The sequence below is a fragment of the Megalops cyprinoides genome, chromosome 18, assembly GCF_013368585.1.
Source record: "Megalops cyprinoides isolate fMegCyp1 chromosome 18, fMegCyp1.pri, whole genome shotgun sequence".
In the NCBI taxonomy this organism is placed as follows: Eukaryota; Metazoa; Chordata; class Actinopteri; order Elopiformes; family Megalopidae; genus Megalops; species Megalops cyprinoides.
The window spans coordinates 9,953,682-9,971,700 of NC_050600.1; the positions used below are offsets into that span (position 1 = coordinate 9,953,682).

Below are 18,019 nucleotides of genomic sequence, written 5' to 3' on the forward strand. Positions count from 1 at the left end.
ACAGGGATCTGAGGGAATATTAAACGTGATGGTTAGTGGTAAATTTGCAAACATTTACCCAGACATCTGATTGTGGTTGGAGGAGTTACTCTTCCCTGCCGCCTTCGCAGTAGGACCGGATGGAGCATTGTTGGTGAAGCAACAGGGAGTGGCAGCAGTGTGGCATAGCAGTAAGGAGCAGGGCTCATAACCAAAAGGTTGCTGGTTTGATTCCCCGCTAGGGCACTGCTGCTGTACTTGTGGGCAAGGTACTTACCCCATAAATATCCAGCTGTATAAATGGATAATATGTAAAAATTGAAACCTGTGTAAGTTGCTCTGGATAATAGTGCCTGCTAAATGACAATAATGTAATGTTCGTACAATAGAGTATTAACAATGGTCAGGTTGTGAATAATCAGGTGCTGCTGCTGTGAATAATCTGTTGGTGCCATTTTTACCACTTTCACAGATACTTTGCCTTACCGTGGCTTTCAGCTTTGATACTTTTCAGTCGGCTCAACTTGACATTAGCTTTGGCTTTCAGAAACTGGCAAACTTTTACCAAACTTTAGAATGGCAGTGCTTTGCACTGTTCCCATCTAGACTTGCTCACAGTGTATAACCCCTCCTAGACACAAGCAATCTCTGACATTTGTTCCGCTAAGTTGTCAATTTATGTTGAGACAAACAAGTGAAATATTTTTAATTCCTATTTGATGAGAATAATTATGAGCCAAGAAGTGTTCTGTGCAAGTAATTCATCTGGGTTTTGTGATTAAATTGTAAATTATATTGCCATGTGAATTGTTTGCTTGTTTGAGTTTTTATTGAATTATTGTAGTGGAACATGCTGTTAATCTTTGTGGGTATTTATGTTCAAGATAGGAATGCACAATAGTGCTCAGCTAAGCATATGTGTACCCTGCTTCACGCATATGCAGAAGCACAAGTATGATGACTGGGTAACCCATGTATAGTAAGCCCTTTGTATATCCATAATTGCTTAGTATCAGATACATGATTTTAGCACATTTTTGTCCAGGATATATACAGTATTAACGGACATTTGTTTTTAATAGTAATTTTAGAAAATTACTTCATAATTTGAGACTTGTTGGTTCACTCAAATTGTTTAAACTGCCCATAACCTTTAAAACAATAGGGCTATGCAGTCCTGTCATCAATTCCAATGCAACACTCTAATTGTATTTGTGATGCTAGTTATTCTCCATCTCCCTGTAGTGTTTTAGTTCAGAACATTTCAGCACTCCTCAGGAGGAGGGTAAGCAGCCTCACACTTCCTATATCTCCCTGTGGCTTCATTTTTTTCTCCCTGGACAGCTGAAAATGGGAGTGCAGGATTACTAAGTCGCATTTTTAAATCTTCTGTAGTGACTACCCTAACACGGGATTATGATGCGCGCAGCTCCTAAGCATTATTTTTGGTTTGTTGGCGTTGGATTTTTGGAATCCAGGCTTGATGCCCTTTAAATTGGCTTACATACATTTTGCTGCGTAACCCAAATCAACGCATATCAAAACTCCTTAATCAGCACCTTTTGGCAGCACGGAAATGCAAACGAGAAGATTGTGTTTCAGTCTTTCTCTTCCCCCTTCCATGCAGCAGCATGGGTTTTATCTCCTTGAGCTCCTTTGTGTTTACAGAGGCTCAAGATGTGCAACAGTCTGATTACGTTAAGCTGGCGGACGGGAATTTTAAAAGTTCAAACATTATCTGTGTTTGCTCTCGCCACTCAAAGGCATGTTGACATGAAAGAGCGACATGGATACTCAGGGGCAGGTTTGAATATGGCATGGCCCGGGAGATGCCATCTCCAGATTCAGAGAGACGCGAAAGAAGACCCGTGACGGCCCCCCCCCCTAAATTTGCATTCTGCATCCCCCCCCCCCCGAAGTGACACACGCTTTGCCACGCCATCCGAAATGGCAAGCGCCTGCCTTTCCCAGGTGATTCCCGAGGTGCCTGGACAGTCTGCATGCTTTCAAGTATCATTTTCTCTTGCCCCCTGGGTATCCTGGGTGACTCCAGTCGCATGGAGATGAGCTTAAATTACCTTGTTAAAATGTCAGGTTGTCAGAGCCGGAGTATATATAACCCCGCCATGCAAATAAGGACCCGGAGGCAACGTGTAAACACCTGAACAAATTCCTGGCCATGAGAACCTTGGCAAGGTCGAATAATTGAACTGGCGTGCGCGCTTTTGCCACGGCCCCAAACGGAGTTGTCATTTTTATTAGGATCAGACCGCGGTGTGGCGGCGCTCGTCTGGGAGAGAATAATTGAAGACAGGGCGCCACGCGAGTTTTCCCCCTTCCGTTATGTCAGAGAGTGATACTGATGTGAGTAGGGGTGTGGCGAGGTGTCGCAAGCAGGAGCTCGGGGAAAGGTAATGACAGAATTAAGACGATCCGCGACGGCCCACTCGCATGCTGATGAGCGCATTAAGCTTCCCTTCCATTAACATAGAGCCCCCCCCACATCGACGGTCTATTCCTCCAAAAAAGGCACTGATCTTGCCTTTTACAGTTTAATGATTTTTGTGTTGGAGCTTCCATTCACTGTAATTACTAACAAAGACTTAAATCCCACCCCACCCCATCCTCTTCTAAAGTATCATTGTTAAACGTTTTTGACAAATAGACTCTATTAGTATAAGGATTTTTTTTTTAAACGTCCGGATATTCCTTCAGACGTCAGACCTGTACGCCCGTGATAAACACTTCAGTGTGCGGCAAACACATTCAGGCGCAAAAACCATTAAGGATCCCTCCCATTTTTACTAATCAGGAGATGGCTTTATTTGTCAACCCTGCAGTTTCCCCATGGTGAGAGTGAAGAATGGCCTTGTTAAGCAAAGTCCCTGCCCCTGCTTGGTAATAACCTAGAAATAACACGCAGTGATAATGCTGTAATGATATTACTGATGAAAACTCTTCGCTCTACAATATGGCCACAGACAAGCAGGAGCCGGCCCCATGCCTTTTAAATGATTCCCGGGCTCCATATGTACTTTGAATCAATGCAATCGATGAGAGGCTATCTGCTCCCACACGATTATAAAATGTCAGCAGGCACTGTTTCATTCATGTCCTCTGCTACGCAGAATCACAGTGGCTGGTAGTGGGTAGGGCTTGTGTAATTACGGCACACAATGTGAATACTGCATGTAGAACCGCTGGTAGCGCTGGTGTACAGATCGCTGTGTATCACTGTGGGCGCACAGAGGCCCATGTGGATGATCTGTAGGTGCCTTGCTCTCTCTCGTTATTCCCTTGATTAAACTGGTGGGGAGCGTAGCCCGTGTAGCCACATGCCATCCTTTTCAGCTCTAAATTCTCCTTTTCAAGTGAGAAATCGACCGTTCCAGCCCCCACCCCATGCACGCCTGTGGTCACCCTCGTTCCAGATCGTTCACATGTGGATCATTGGCTGCAAAAAGGTGCAATTTCCCAACAACCACGGTTCACTAAATGTGGTTAAGCACTGTTCATTCCTTGCATGCTTCGCCAAGCAATTTGTGTGGCTTTAATTCGGATGAGGAAAACGGAAGCTGTTTTTTAAGATTTACGACGCTTCAGCGGTCGTGCATACCGGCTTCCCTTGATGGCTCCAGACATTAATAAGTGTCAGGCGATGCTCTGCTTTGTTTCGTGATCTGTCTTGAAAGTGTCTCCAATTCATAAGCGCTATGACAGCCCCCCCGATCTCTTTGATACGTGTGCTGACAGTTTCACGGGCACATATTAAATTAGAGTGGGCCACATGAACCTAACTTGGGGAAGGGAGAGGACTGGTTGAGCGGTAAATGTCACCACGGCGTCTCTCTTATTAGTCTGAGGGGTCCGTAGATCGAAGAGACCAAAGCTCTGTCATTTATCTGCCTGCTGATTTCACTCAAACTGCCTGTTTGGTTTGTTCTTTCGGCTCGGTCCAGAGAATCCTGCCCAAGTCCTCCAGAGAGGCCATTTTCGTCGCCTGACTGGTTTCTCCGTTACCCGATGGAATGCTAATGCGCGCCAGGATGATTCATTCAGAGGCGGTATTACACAAGGTTAAGGGCTGGAAAAACTTAAAATGATCCATGGCATTAATAACTAAACACCACTGCATTCTAATCACAGGAGAGAAATCCACTGTTAAAAGGTGGGATTTAAACGCCTATCATAGGCAAAGGCGGCCGCATCACTAGAGATGGGGCCGCGAGTCTCTGGCTCTCATCACCTGCGGTGCATGCTGATAGGCCGCTGCACTTCTGAAGTGGGATATTCAAGTTTTAGGCTACCTGTCTGTCAAATGATAGGGATCTATTTAGGGGAAAATTTGACAATCAACCGCCAGCTACTACATGTGAAATGCTAATGCTAATGATGGCAACCCTCCGTCATGAGGCTAATGAGGAACTTAGTGACGATCAGAGCACTGACTTGTTTATGACTGCAGTGACTCGTTTACTATCGATAGATGTCGGTTTTGAAACGGGATCTAGTTCATGTTTCACGTTCGATTAAAGTAGAATAGACCAAAAAGACAGTGTATGTTGACCAGTATAAGGGAATCTGCAGAAAGCAAGAATGCATAAAGGTAAAGGTTTAATAGTTTTGCAGCCCATCCCATAGTGAGTTTTAAAAGGAGTCCACTTGACCTTGCAGTTACAGGAGGTACACATGAGGTGAGCTTTTGGAGCTTGCCACGGATACGGCAACATTTACATGGACACGGCATTGGTCAGATATTAAAGCTGATGAATTGATGGGGTCAATTAGATGCCAATGCCCTAGATACTTGTGTATCATTAGCTGCAAATGAGCTTTATGAAGCAGAACAAGATGATTGTGAAGGTCAGTTCAAGCATAATATTGGCACTGCTGATCCTTGTCCAGGCTCCTTATTGTGAAATCTACCAAATGATGATAGAAAACAGGAGCAGGAAACAGGAAAATTGAGCATCGAAATGGTACAAACATAGAAACAGGATGTTGAGCTTTTTGGAATATCAAGGAACGCTTTTGGATTTTAAAACTGAAGTAAATTTCAACTGTTTGAAAAAACCAGCACTAGATTTCAAAGTATATAAATCGGGTACCCTTGCGTAGAAAATACAGGTGGGTTTAATTCATATTTCATCTCAACATTTTCTTTTCTTTTTTCTTGAGTTCAAGCGATCTCAGAAAGATTCCAACCTCTGCTCTCTTTTGATATTTTTTTTTTCCTCCATAAAGGGGAAGTGATACTCATCATTATGCAGGTCCGGGTGTGTTGCGTAAAAGCCGTCACGCTGGCCCAGCTGCAGACTCCGGCTCCGCCCGGCTCTGTTCCCTCCGAGGGGGGGTGAGGGCCGTGACTCTTTATGTAAGGGGCTGTCCAGCGCCCGGGCTCCTGCTCGCGTGCGGCGGCATCACATTGCACTTCCCCCCATTAGTTTAAACGCTGACAGAAAGACCCATAGGGTGATGTGACTCGTTTTATTTCGGCACTGCGATTTCGGCTGTCATTTCTCATGGACAGACTCGCTATAGGGGATAATCGTAATAGAAAAAGATCTGGGGGATTCTGAGACATGGCTTCCCTGGGCCTCCTTGTCTTTTAGAATCCCAACGCCTTTTTATTTCATTTATTTCTTTTTTTTTTTATTTGTCTGGATCCTATTAATATTTGAGATAAAATAAATGTAGCAGGCAGCCCCAGCGCTTTGATCAGAGGCTGCACAGATCTGACAGGGAAGAGATTTCAGCATTTCTAAGCTGTATATTACTATGTGTGGCCTTGCATTCAGTCCTAGGAAGAGCGCCATATTTTATATATATATTGTGATATAAACAATCTACAAGAATATACCTGGAAATCATTTTTTTGGTTCCTCTCGTTCCCTTTAAAGCAGTGTTGCTGTTCACTAACATGAATTTGCAGCCGCGTTTGGGTAATTTCAGTTATCCACAAAGCTAATTAATTTTAATGCAACTTATCTCCTATTTCAAAGTAGCTTTTTAGTGCTCTTCCAACAGTCAGTTTGAGTGATTTTAATTTAGCGGGTGCTCTTACGCCTCTGTGTGGGGCTCTCACCTCCAGGCAAATGAATCATTCCTCTGCTCACTTTTGTTTTTCAAACATGACAGGGTTTGTTTTTCTGGAGCATTTCGGTGTTTGATTTACTGCGGCTTTCATTTTCATCTCAAATTAATGGTTATGGTTTTGACAAAACGTGAATTTCAGAACGTTGATGTAAACTGATTTCGGAATCGGTCTACCGTCAACGTAACGTGCCTCAATTGGAAAAAATTGGATCACAAAAAATAATTATTCGGAGGGAGCTCCAGATAAGGCAGAAAGCATTTCTAAGAAACGGAGGGGTGGTTGGGTGCAAGCAAACTGCATCTATTCCACAAAGAGGAGGCGGTAATGCATTTGGACAAGATGCTCTGCTGAAAGCAGCCCATTTTAGTTTGCTGACTGTCTATTCGAGTTGATTGCAGCAACTGTCGCAGCACTCCCCTGTTAGGTTCTATTACGCTCCGCAGAAGTGTCTGCTGGATTTAATTCATTCACAATGTGTTGCTCTGGCCCTCCATAAAGTATTTTTGGGGAAGTGGAACATAGACTGTTTTTTTTTTTTTTTTTCTGGTGGTAGATCTTTCTTTGGAAAGCTTTCATATTTGATATATTTGCCGGTAGTACGCTGCAAGCGAGCGTCTACATTCTGCTTTATACTTCCTTTTAGAGGTCGTAATTTATTTTTAATGTTTTTGTCCGTTCTTTCTGAAGTAATGTGATTGCAGGTTTGACACCTTTAGACTGAGTGCTGAGCTGAGAGGCCTGGGATTATACCCAGGTCCATACAGGTTCTGTAATTGTTGAATGCTCTGAAAGCACACCCGAAGAATACACGATTATTGCGGTGCTCATCAGAGTTTATGACCCAATGAGTGCACGCCTGATGAATGAAGTGGTGAATTACAGGGTCTTCCATGACGACGGGAGTGTCTTTAGCCCTGAGCGGGAGGGTGAGTAATCCGGGCCTGCGCTCGCTTTTTGCAGGTTGTGGTGTCGACAAACATTGCCGAGACGTCCCTGACAATCGACGGCGTGGTGTTTGTAATTGATCCCGGATTTGCCAAGCAGAAGGTTAGCGGCTGCCTCTGTCCTCCACATAATCTCCTCCCATCACCTGCTTCTGTTGCCAGCAAAATCCCCAGATAAATGCTCATACATATCTGACAGCACAGGAGATGGAAATGCTATTTATTTATTCTTCTGACATTTGGAAGCCCTGGAAGAAGAAGAAAAAAAAAAAAAAAAAAGATTTAAGAAGGAATTTACACATCTTCCTGAATGAAAATGGCGTCTGCACAGAAGCAGTTTATTAAGCATTTTGCTAGCAGTTTTTCGTCGCTGCTGTTGGTTGTTGTTGACCTGTCCAGTCGCCCCTCTGTTAAGGTGTACAACCCACGCATCAGGGTGGAGTCGCTGCTGGTGACGGCCATCAGCAAAGCCTCGGCACAGCAACGGGCGGGGCGAGCTGGCAGGACACGCCCAGGGAAGTGTTTCCGCCTGTACACGGAGAAGGCCTACAAGACCGAGATGCAGGTGAGGTGCCCGCCGTGCTGTTAGGGGGAAAGGGGTCCATGGGGTTGGGGCTCAGCGCTGCTGTCACTGTGTGGGGGCAGCAGTGTAGCATAGTGGTGAAAGTGCAGGACTTATAACTGAAAGGTTGCTGGTTTGATTCCCCACTGGAGAACTGCTGCTGGACCCTGGACCAAGGTGCCTAACCCATAATGTCCTCAGTAAATATCCAGCTGTATAAATGGATAACATGCGAAGCTCTATAACCTCTGTAAGTCGCTCTGGGTAAGAGCATCTGCTAAATGGCAATAATATAATAATGTGCAGGGTTATTCCTTAAAGATAAATAAATTAAGGACCATGTGGCCCTGGAAAAATAAGTGGATCCCTCTGAAGTGGGATTTTGTCAAGCCAGTGCATTTTTGGAGATAAATGTAAATCTTTTTTATCGTGAGCGTGTTTACAGGGAGCGGATCAGAGGCCCACGTGTCCCTGCCCTGTGTCTCGCCCTGAGGTTGTTTGTTCCTGATATTGGTGGCTTGTGCCATCTCATTTCTGCAAGCCCGTGGTAGCAGCTGGGCACAGAGCACGCGGGCGTAAATAACAGCGCGACTGCAGTCACTTTATAATGTGTAGGGGAATTGTTCAAACTCGAGCTGTTAACCACTGCTCCCACCATTCTCTTGTACAGACGCAGAGTTAGTGGGCATAGAACTGTGTTGTATGTCACATATGGAATCTGCGTGGTTTTAATCTGACACGCACACCTATATGGCAGTGCTGTTTTACAAAGTTTCTGAATTTCACTTTACATTTCAAACACGAAAGCCATTGATTTTTCTTTCCCATCAAGTACAGTTGTTGACGTGAGCACAGCTCCACAGTAGAGGGGAAAGGAGAAAGGATGCGGGAGACGGAGAGCATGGCACAGTTTTCTAGAGGTTTCTAGATTTTTCCTGATGCTGAGAACCGTTTGTGTATTTCAGAACCACTGCCATGCCTCTAAATTCAGATTCTCGGCCACCCCTGTGCACTCGGTGATAAATGTTACGCAGAGCGGTATAATTCTTGCACTCTTTTCCCCTTCATATATCTGATTCTCCGCCATTGAGCCCCAGCGCTTTTAATAAGCAATGCCAGAGGAACAGACACATCCTGACAAATGCACACGTGAAAGCCAAGTCCTCAGTTTAACAGGGTAATTCTTTCATGTCACGCCGAGTGGGAAAGTGAATTTTAAAACAAGTTAAATAGCCCTTCACATGCTCCAGTCAGAAGGCTGTGTTCGCTTGACATATGAGTATGTGTGAAAAGATAATCGCACCCTGACTAATTTATTTCAATTTTCTTCTCTTTTTTGACAGGACAACACGTATCCTGAGATCCTGAGGTCTAACTTGGGCTCGGTCGTATTGCAGCTCAAGAAACTCGGGATCGACGACCTAGTGCACTTTGACTTCATGGACCCACCAGGTTAGAGCCAGAAGTTTTTATAATAGGACTAATGAAATGTTGTCCATTAACATGTTAACACTAGAGGTGATTTTTTTTTTTTTTAATTTATATCTTTTTATTCAATTCTGGGGTCTTCCCTGTCCTCATAATCCTGGTCTTCAAGGGCTCCAGTCTGACAGCTTCAGAAATGCATTCAGCTGGGCGAAGAGGGCAGTCTGGATGACGGTTATTTCAACAGGGTGTTTAAGTGCTCATCTGTAATGAAAACCCTTCAGAGCCACGGCTGGGGATGATTCCCGCAACACTTACTGAGGGAGTCACGGTCAGCTTGCGGTTTTCTTTCAGGGTACTTTCTCTGCCGATAAGGTTGTTTGTGCTGTTGCTTCGACGGTGCCGGAGTTGTTCGCTCGTTGGCTCCTTGCTGGAAAGGTGCCAGATTGTTCCGCCGGCCGCTCTGGTCCTGTCCGGTCTGATCTCATGCGCTTGCTGGTGCGGCACTGGGGAGAGCGGGCCACGGCGTTCCCTGCAGTGTGAAACTAGAGCAGGAGAGCTCCACACTCAACACACTCCACTCATGTCTGGCTGATGAAATCGGACCTAATACTTCTGTTCACAACACCAAACAGCACTAAGAACATGGAGACAGGTTACAGAAATAGCTTGTTGTCTCGTCAGATTTTCTGTAGATGCAGCAGTGGTGTGTGCACTCTCTCTTCTGTTTCAGTGACGGGATCTTCCCACGACGTAGAGGTGTGGCAGTGCGCCCATGCAGGGTTAGCATGAGTTCTAAGCTGAAGAAGTTTGCTTTTTTTTGTCATTTTGGAGGTGTTTTGCATCGTAGTGGGTAACCACTATTCGCTATTTTATTTGTTGTTGCTCCCCAGTCAAGTACTTCAGCTCACTCCATACTGGAATGTGTTGTAGCACTTTTATAGACAATAACATTGTATGTTTTCTTCGTACAGAGTGATTCCTTCCAGACAGGATTATTTGTTAAATCGGCTGAGAGCAAGTGAGTGGTTCTGATTTAGTGTCTCGTGGGCAGAATACCTTGCAGCTTTTCTTTTGTCTGAGGGATGCAGCTGCAGACACTATTCAGCTCCACCCCCCGCTGAAAGAAAAATTCCATGCTGATGTGTGATTGGCTGGCTGCCAACCAATATTGGCATTTGTGTAGATCCTGAAAGACACACCTAACATCCCTGCACTCAGATACATGGAACTAGACCGTTAAAGAATAGCTCTTTTTGATAAATAGGTATTGCTATTGACAGATGAAGGATTCTGTGTTTTTGTGTTAGTTCAAACATGTCTGAAATATATTAGGTGTTAAATGAATGAGTGTGATGCTGCGTTGCCATTTCTCTTTGCAGTGTGGGGAGATCCATGTTTGATGAGGTCACACATGTTTGGTGTAGAATAGATGAACTATTTCAAATAGCTTAACCTGTGTTTTGAGTGGGGATGCTCATATCAGCTTGAACAGAGTATCTTTTGCACCATGTTGTGCTTTGAACTTTGAAAGGGGACCGTGGGGTTCTGGTGCAAGACGGCTTGGCATTGTGCTGATGTGGGATCTGGGGCTGTACGCAGCTGTAGCTGCTGGGCCTGTTGCTGATTCTGTGGAGCTGAGGTGGCACTGCCCGGACCCACAGCGCAGTTTCACCGCGGTCACCCAGGCCATCGTGCGGCTGCATCGAACTGCTCAGCGAGGAGCGCATATTGTCATTTGGACTGCCAGCTTGTCTCAACTACGCCCAGGAGCTATTCCGCTCAAGCTGATCGAACGCGCAGCAGGTAAAGCATTAACTGTCCAAGATGGTGTGCGTTAAGCAGGTGTGCTGAGAGAATGCTGTAAGACTGCAGGCAGGGAGGAGTGATGCGGCGTGGTGGAAACGGGGATGTTGATTTGTGCCGAGCTCCGGATCTCCAGCTGCAGAGAGTATCCACTGCAGTCCCAGCCTTTCACTCCCTCTGTGCTGACTGATGAGGCCACACACAACGCGATGAATTAAACGTCAGCCCCTCAAACTAAAGATGGAACAACCCACCCCCTCGCCGATTGGAATCTCTGTTAGTGGCCATTGTTTTCGTTCTTAATCAGTTTAGGTCCATTAAAGGGATTTAATGTGTGACTGCATTCGACCTGTCACTTGGGAGAGGGTGAAGTCGCCGTGGTGATTTAGTCACTGCTGAAAAGTCTTGGTGTGTCATGGACACGAGGATGGGGTTGGGCATTAGGACAGCTGGGTCATGAATCCTCATATTAGGGGACAATTAAAGATCTGCAGTGAAAAAGGTTGTTAGCTTTTAGTGTTAATTGTGTTTCCGCTTTGTTGAATTAAACCTTTTTTAGTTCAACATGTTGCTTTTTAAACTTTTTCCCCCATAGCAAAGAAAAACTCATTTAACATAAGTTACAAAAATGGTCTTTCCATAAGCAATTAAAGTTGAACTGTCCCAAAAAATGTTAGGGAACCACATAAGCCAGTTCGCTTAAGATGTTACTGCAAGCAAAGTAAGCCAACATGTCTCTGTTTTATGTATTTTATGCTAATCTGTATACAGAGAGCTGAGGTTTTTCTTCTGTTCGTTTTTCTTAAATGAATCTAATGTCTAATCTTCCGTAACTTGCTTAAAAATTAAAATGTATATGATTTACATATGCTGAACTTGGAGAAATTTAATTAATGCATTAAGTATGTATAAGTAAGTGCTGTAAGTTAGTGTATGTTTGTGATATATAATCATATTTATTCAGGGAAGAAAATTTTGTATAAATGTATGATTTAACACAAATATTATGTACTGGACTATTTTTGTCTTTTCCTGCACAGGATACTGTCATCTGAAACAGAAAGATTTGTTCCTTTAAATACTTGCACATATGCACATTGGAAAAATTAAACCTTGAAGAAAGTTGATGATGTATATGATATATATCAGTATCATCCCAAGAATCTGGAAGTACTATCATGTTTTTATAATCCTTTTTGCCTGCCTCTCAAAGTACGTGCAGACTGTACGATATAGTCGCCCCAATAGTGTATAATGTCCCTCTTCCAAATAGCATAAAGCCTATAATCTCAGTGATTTCCCTTCAGGGAGAAGCCACATGATAGAGCAATAAATTCTATTCTACAAAATTATATATTATAATGGTCAGAAACTTGTTTCAGATTAGGTATGCTGTGTATGGATTGGGTTTTACATGGTTTATCATATTACCTTTGAGCTGGACTAAAACCAGGCTCTGCATGACTCTGGTCATAGCGCTCTAAATAATGGTGTTCACTTTCTCTCTGTAAGAGAAGTAGGGCCCACATCCTAAATCGATCTGTTCCTAATAATAAATTATGCCCTGGAATTTTCCAGGATATTGGGAATAGAACCTGTCATGTTAGCGCTCTGTGTTAGCACTCAGCTCAGCTCTGCCCTAAGACGAAGGCAAAGCCAGTCATTTTCACTTAACATGCAACTGATCATTAGACTTCAGCTTTTCAGAGCCAAAGGTCAATAATTGCATCTTGGGGAAATTCTTTTGACCAAACAGTGTAAACCTCTTTGATTCATTAAGTAAAGGGTTCCCTTGTAATTGCATGGGCGGTGGTGGTGGTGTAGTTGTTTTGAAGCACTGGAGCGACGGATGAAAAATGAGCTTGCAGATGGGTGGGCGCGAGAGCCGGCTGGTGCATTGTGGGACCGTCTCTCTGTTTCCGCAGCTCCGGAGACGCTGATGCGGGCCCTGGAGCTGCTGAACTACCTGGCGGCCCTGAACGACGACGGCGACCTGACGGAGCTGGGCTCCATGATGGCCGAGTTCCCCCTGGACCCACAGCTGGCCAAGATGGTGATCGCCAGCTGCGAGTACAACTGCTCCAACGAGATCCTGTCCATCACCGCCATGCTGTCAGGTAACGCCCGGGGGAGAGCCGGCCTCCTTATTCGCACGTGCACGCAATTTCGGACGCGCCCGCAGACCGAGGTGTCTGGGTCTTTTCCTGCTACCATGCTTTATTTTTTAACTTGAATTGAATCGGCCTTTTCATTTTGGCTGCAGCTTTAATTCGGTCCGGGCCCCTGCTCGCAGGAAGTGGCGCACGGCCCTCGCCAGCGCTCGAGGACTTTCTAAAGATAGTGATGTGTGGAGGACGGAGCTGGTGGTGTCAGTTAATATTTGTCAGGGGGGAAAAAATGCATGTCTACACTAAATTAATGAGTTTATAGTCTGCACAGCTAGAATGTGCTGCTGCAGTAATTGCACTTTAGGCTGCCAAAGCAGAATGCTGCTCATTGAGATGAAAACAGATGCCTTTGAAGGGAAAAAAGGAATTTAACTAGCTGTTTCGACGCTGGGTGCATTAATAATGGGTGCGCTGGAGAGCTGATTTCTGCTGAGTTCATTACCAAGTCAGCAGCGTATGCAGAGCCATCATATCACCACAACGGCCGGGTGTTGTGTTCAATAAACATTGAGTGCGCCTGTTAAGCTCATGATTGAATAGGAGCAGGATCTGACGTTAAAAAAGTGAGGGGGAGAAAAAACAGGGTATGGTTGGGGGGGAGAGAGATAAACCTCAGAGTTATTTAATCTGGCTGCTCATGGAGCGTGCCGTACTTGGTTGGACATGTGCCTGCTTATTTCGTCATGAACCTGTTTGGAGCGTCCAGGACCAGAGCGGCGGGCAGGGCAGAGGTTTCCCTCCTGCTATGTTTTAGTACCTCACAAGTGCCAGTGTGCCTGATATTCCACCACAGCCAGGCACTCATGCCCATCAACATCACCTTAGTGCGAAGCCAGTCATCTCCAAAAAAAAAAATAAACTGTGTAATGTGGTGAATTAGTGATGTGTGGTCATTTTTTTCCAGACCTTTTTTGTACATTTGGTAGGGCTGGGACAGTTTTCACAGCATTTGTGGTTTAGAAAGGATGTATTGATGCAATTATTCCTGATGCAAAAGAAAACCAATCAAGCGATACTGCATGCACATTTAATGTGGCTTTAATTTTAACCGATGTTAACACTCCTATTCTGACATGTAGTGCACAGCTGACCGAAGTTCTAGCTAATGAATTCCATACTAGATTCATTTTAGACTTTGAGAAATGCTTAAAATGTAATTGGTAGTCTTAATGACTGTAAATTGACTTGCTAATTTCATGAACATAGCCATCTAACTGCATTAAATAGCTACCAATATAAGGGTGGCCAGATATGTGTGTTGGGCATTAACCCTTTCTATACTAACCTTTAGAATGCATCATGAAATTAATGTACTTATTTTTCTGTAGCGAGTCCAAAGAACAGGAGCAAATTCTCATCCCCTCATTAATGGGGCTAGCTACCTATTCAAGTGGTTTCTCGCTTGCTTTTTCCTTTTGTCTGTTACAAAGGTTAATGTACATGTTTTGCCCAAAAGAAAAATTACTTTCACAGGAAGTACATTCAGGGGGCTTATTTCTAGCTCCAATTACTGTCATTTCAGAAAAAAAGATAGCATAAACCTGCCTTAAAAGCATAAGATAAGGTTTGTGTAGCATTCTTAAAGGTACAGATTCATTTTCTACCAAGTATAATTTGGTCCAGTTTCAGGAAAGTTATTTATTTAGTGTCATGTGCATTTACAATTTTTAAAGTTGATGCATCAGTGGATATATACGTATTTCCCAGGCCTAACATTGATGGAAAAAATTCTTTATTCTGATTCCTTCAAAAAGTTATTGGGTTCCTTAATTGAGACCTTGTTATAGTGGTTCCATCATTTCACATTTTATAGGTATATATAGATAGATATAATGGTCCATAAATTTGATACATTCTTGTGTGATAAATTGGAAGCACAGTATTTCTTTGTCTATATCTGTGTCAGTGTCCTCAAAATGCCTTTTTGAGGCCTTTTTCATTTTCTTTCAGCGGTAAATGGCTTATTGAATGTGAAAATGGCTGTAATGCGTTATGCTGCACGCTGTGTGGCAGTCATGCTTTTTTCTTAACAGTTTGTAGTTGTTTAAACTCTTGTCTTCCAGATGTGGTTAGGTGTTGACCCCCTCAAGCTAAATAGGCACTTCATCGTGCAGTTGGTGAGACCATGGGAAAACCCTACCCTACCCAGCCCTATGCTCTGAGACCTGACCTAACTCTAGGCCTTGTTCCTCTGTCTGAGAATGCTTGACTCATCCGTACTGGGCGTCTGTGTTGGGCCCATACCAACCTTGTTTAGTCCCGCAGTGTTTTGTTCGTCCAACGGAGGCCAAGAAGGCAGCCGATGAGTCCAAGATGAGGTTCGCTCACATAGACGGAGATCATTTGACTCTGCTCAACGTCTACCATGCGTTCAAACAGAGTACGTACATCTCTTCACTACCGTGAGCATGTGACTATATGTAGTTGTTACTCTTTGTCATTGGAGCCGGTTGTCCTTTTTATAGTGCCTAAATGTGGGTGTACGTTCAATATCTAAATTAAATTATTCTGTAATTATGAATTCAGCTTTACTGTTGCTGTATTAGTATTAGCATTTGTAGTGAGTCAGTAGCCATTTGAATGAGGCTCTTATAGCAAAGCTGTCTCATATGGTCTCCCAGTTATTTGAGTAAAAACTGGTAGATTGATAGATTTGTTTTCTTCGGTTCTGTCATCTTTTCAATGCATTTTACCTTAAACAGACAGGTTCAGTCCTTGTTTTCTCTCTGGTTTGCAGACCACGAGTCAGTTCAATGGTGCTATGACAATTTCGTGAACTACCGATCGCTGATGTCAGCCGACAATGTGCGACAGCAGCTGTCCAGGATCATGGACCGATTCAATCTACCACGAAGAAGCACAGAGTTCACCAGTAGAGATTACTACATCAACATCCGCCGGGCCCTGGTCACAGGATTCTTCATGCAGGTCTGTGTGCTCACAGCATGTGCATTTGCACTGTAGAGGCCAGGGGTGACCGCTTACGTTATGCTGAAAACAGGACAAGAGATATATTTTGGTCACGTTCTTCATTTCCTGGTTGGATCTCAATGAACCGGTCCTGCTTTGTTTCTTTTTTCGGTCATTGTTGTGTGAGCACGTGGTAAATTATCACAAAGTGTCAGGCTTTATTGGCCAAGTATGCTTTTACACATTGGAACTGGCGTCAAATTCCTTGTATGTGTAAAAGCATACTTGGCCAATAAAGCCTGATTATTATTCTGATTCTTATTCTGATTCTGAAGTGTTCAGCAGGGTTTGTTGCTCGTTGACATCAGTTCAGTGGTATTTGGAAGCAATCTCTGCAGGTGTAATCGGACTTCATCCTGACAGCATAAGCTGACATTGCACAGTTTCCTGTAACAATACTTTTTCTTTGATCAGAACTATGTCCTTGAAACTGGGCAAAAAGTACAATTGTAATTAAAACATAAGTGTTGCTCCAAAGGAAAACACAACGTGTTGAACATTTGGAATGCTTAATGTTCAGAGTTTTTAAATGTGGGCCAGTACTTAAGTACAAAGTTCTAGTCTAGTCAAATCTAGTCAATTTGCCCCTTGTTCAGAAAAGTACCAATTTGAGAAGCACACGTCTGCAGGACATGAATCAAGCAACCTGACAAGTTGATTTAGCGTATTAATATTTAAATATTCATGAACATTAACCTTTTTGAGAAAGACAAATTTGCCACTTATGTTTAAGCGAGGGTCATTTTCCCCACATGTTTTGTTTTGAATTGTTTTTATTGAGACTGATTGCTTTGGCAATCATAACAGTCATCGTCTGCATATTTAAGTGTTACAGAAAAATATGAACTGGCTGCCTCAGATTAATGTAATACTTCTGTAGCCTGCACCTTAGAACTAAGATCAGTCTTTTTGTTATACTCTGCGTTTGTCAGTTCATTTTTGTCTTTGTCAAAGCGGGTGCCTTGCTAAGGTGTCATTGTGTCAAGATGTAAGTTGAAACCTTGATCTGAATGAATGCCAGATTCAGACTATAAAACCACCATTGTCCTTTCATGTCTGTGTCTAGCAAAGTGAATTGAGCAAACTTGGAGGTGCCTTACCTTATAGATACGTGTGTTTGAGCAGGTGGCCCACCTGGAGCGTACGGGACATTACCTGACCGTGAAGGACAACCAGGTGGTCCAGCTTCACCCCTCCACCGTCCTGGACCACAAGCCGGAATGGGTTCTTTACAACGAGTTTGTCCTCACCACCAAGAACTACATCCGCACGTGCACGGACATCAAACCAGAGTGGTGAGTATCGACACGCGCAACACACGGCCCTGTAATCACAGCTTGTTTTATAAATATTTCGCACTCATGTATGCATTTTTAATGCTTCTAAAAAGGTCTCTTTGTCCTTTTGAAGGCTGGTCAAAATAGCTCCCCAGTACTATGAGATGAGCAACTTCCCCCAGTGTGAAGCTAAGAGACAGCTGGAGCGCATCCTCGCCAAACTCCAAACCAAGGAATACTCCCAGTACTAAAGAACAGCTTTGGCAAGAGGACAAACATCAGCTTCAGTGCTCATTGCTCAGTGAATCAGAACTTTTTAAAGCTGTACACCACACATCTAACATCCATCGTTTGGAAGGCTTTACTGTTTTTCTTTACTGTTTTCAGAATCGATTATTTTTTTTATAACTTTTTCTTTTGTCCTTTTTTTTTTTTGTTCACCTGATAACATAACTGTAAAACTGTCATAGGCATTTATGATACAAGTTGCTTTAGAAGTGAATACTAGCCTGCCTGATACAGGCTGCCAACAGGAACAGTTACTGACCATGCTATGCATGATCATTCATGTGGATGTTGACATTCCTTTTAGAAATTGTGAACTATTAAATAATGTATTTGCGTAGACGGTCCTGTTTATTCACTGAAGGAGCTCTGATTCGATAAAAAAAAACAACTAAAACCAGCCTTGGCAGTTGGAGAGATGTGTGCTGTGTACAAGTACATTGTCACTGAAATAGATGCGCAGTTGGGCACTGGCAGCTTCTCAGGGTAAGGTCTCCAGCCTTCTC

General features: G+C 43.6%; 1 protein-coding gene across 2 annotated transcripts in view; it reads left to right on the forward strand.

Moving 5' to 3' along the window:
- LOC118793207 (pre-mRNA-splicing factor ATP-dependent RNA helicase DHX15) overlaps positions 1-17,612 on the forward strand; it is a 30,812-nt gene extending 13,200 nt beyond the window's left edge. For both annotated transcript variants that reach the window (XM_036551273.1, XM_036551272.1), the window contains exons 7-14: positions 7,037-7,123; positions 7,436-7,585; positions 8,926-9,034; positions 12,739-12,930; positions 15,239-15,361; positions 15,719-15,909; positions 17,077-17,246; positions 17,362-17,612. In XM_036551273.1, the coding sequence (XP_036407166.1) occupies positions 7,037-7,123; positions 7,436-7,585; positions 8,926-9,034; positions 12,739-12,930; positions 15,239-15,361; positions 15,719-15,909; positions 17,077-17,246; positions 17,362-17,479 (1,140 nt within the window). In that variant the 3' untranslated portion in view covers positions 17,480-17,612. The remainder of the gene's footprint in view (positions 1-7,036; positions 7,124-7,435; positions 7,586-8,925; positions 9,035-12,738; positions 12,931-15,238; positions 15,362-15,718; positions 15,910-17,076; positions 17,247-17,361) is intronic.
- The last annotated feature ends 407 nt before the right edge of the window (positions 17,613-18,019 follow it).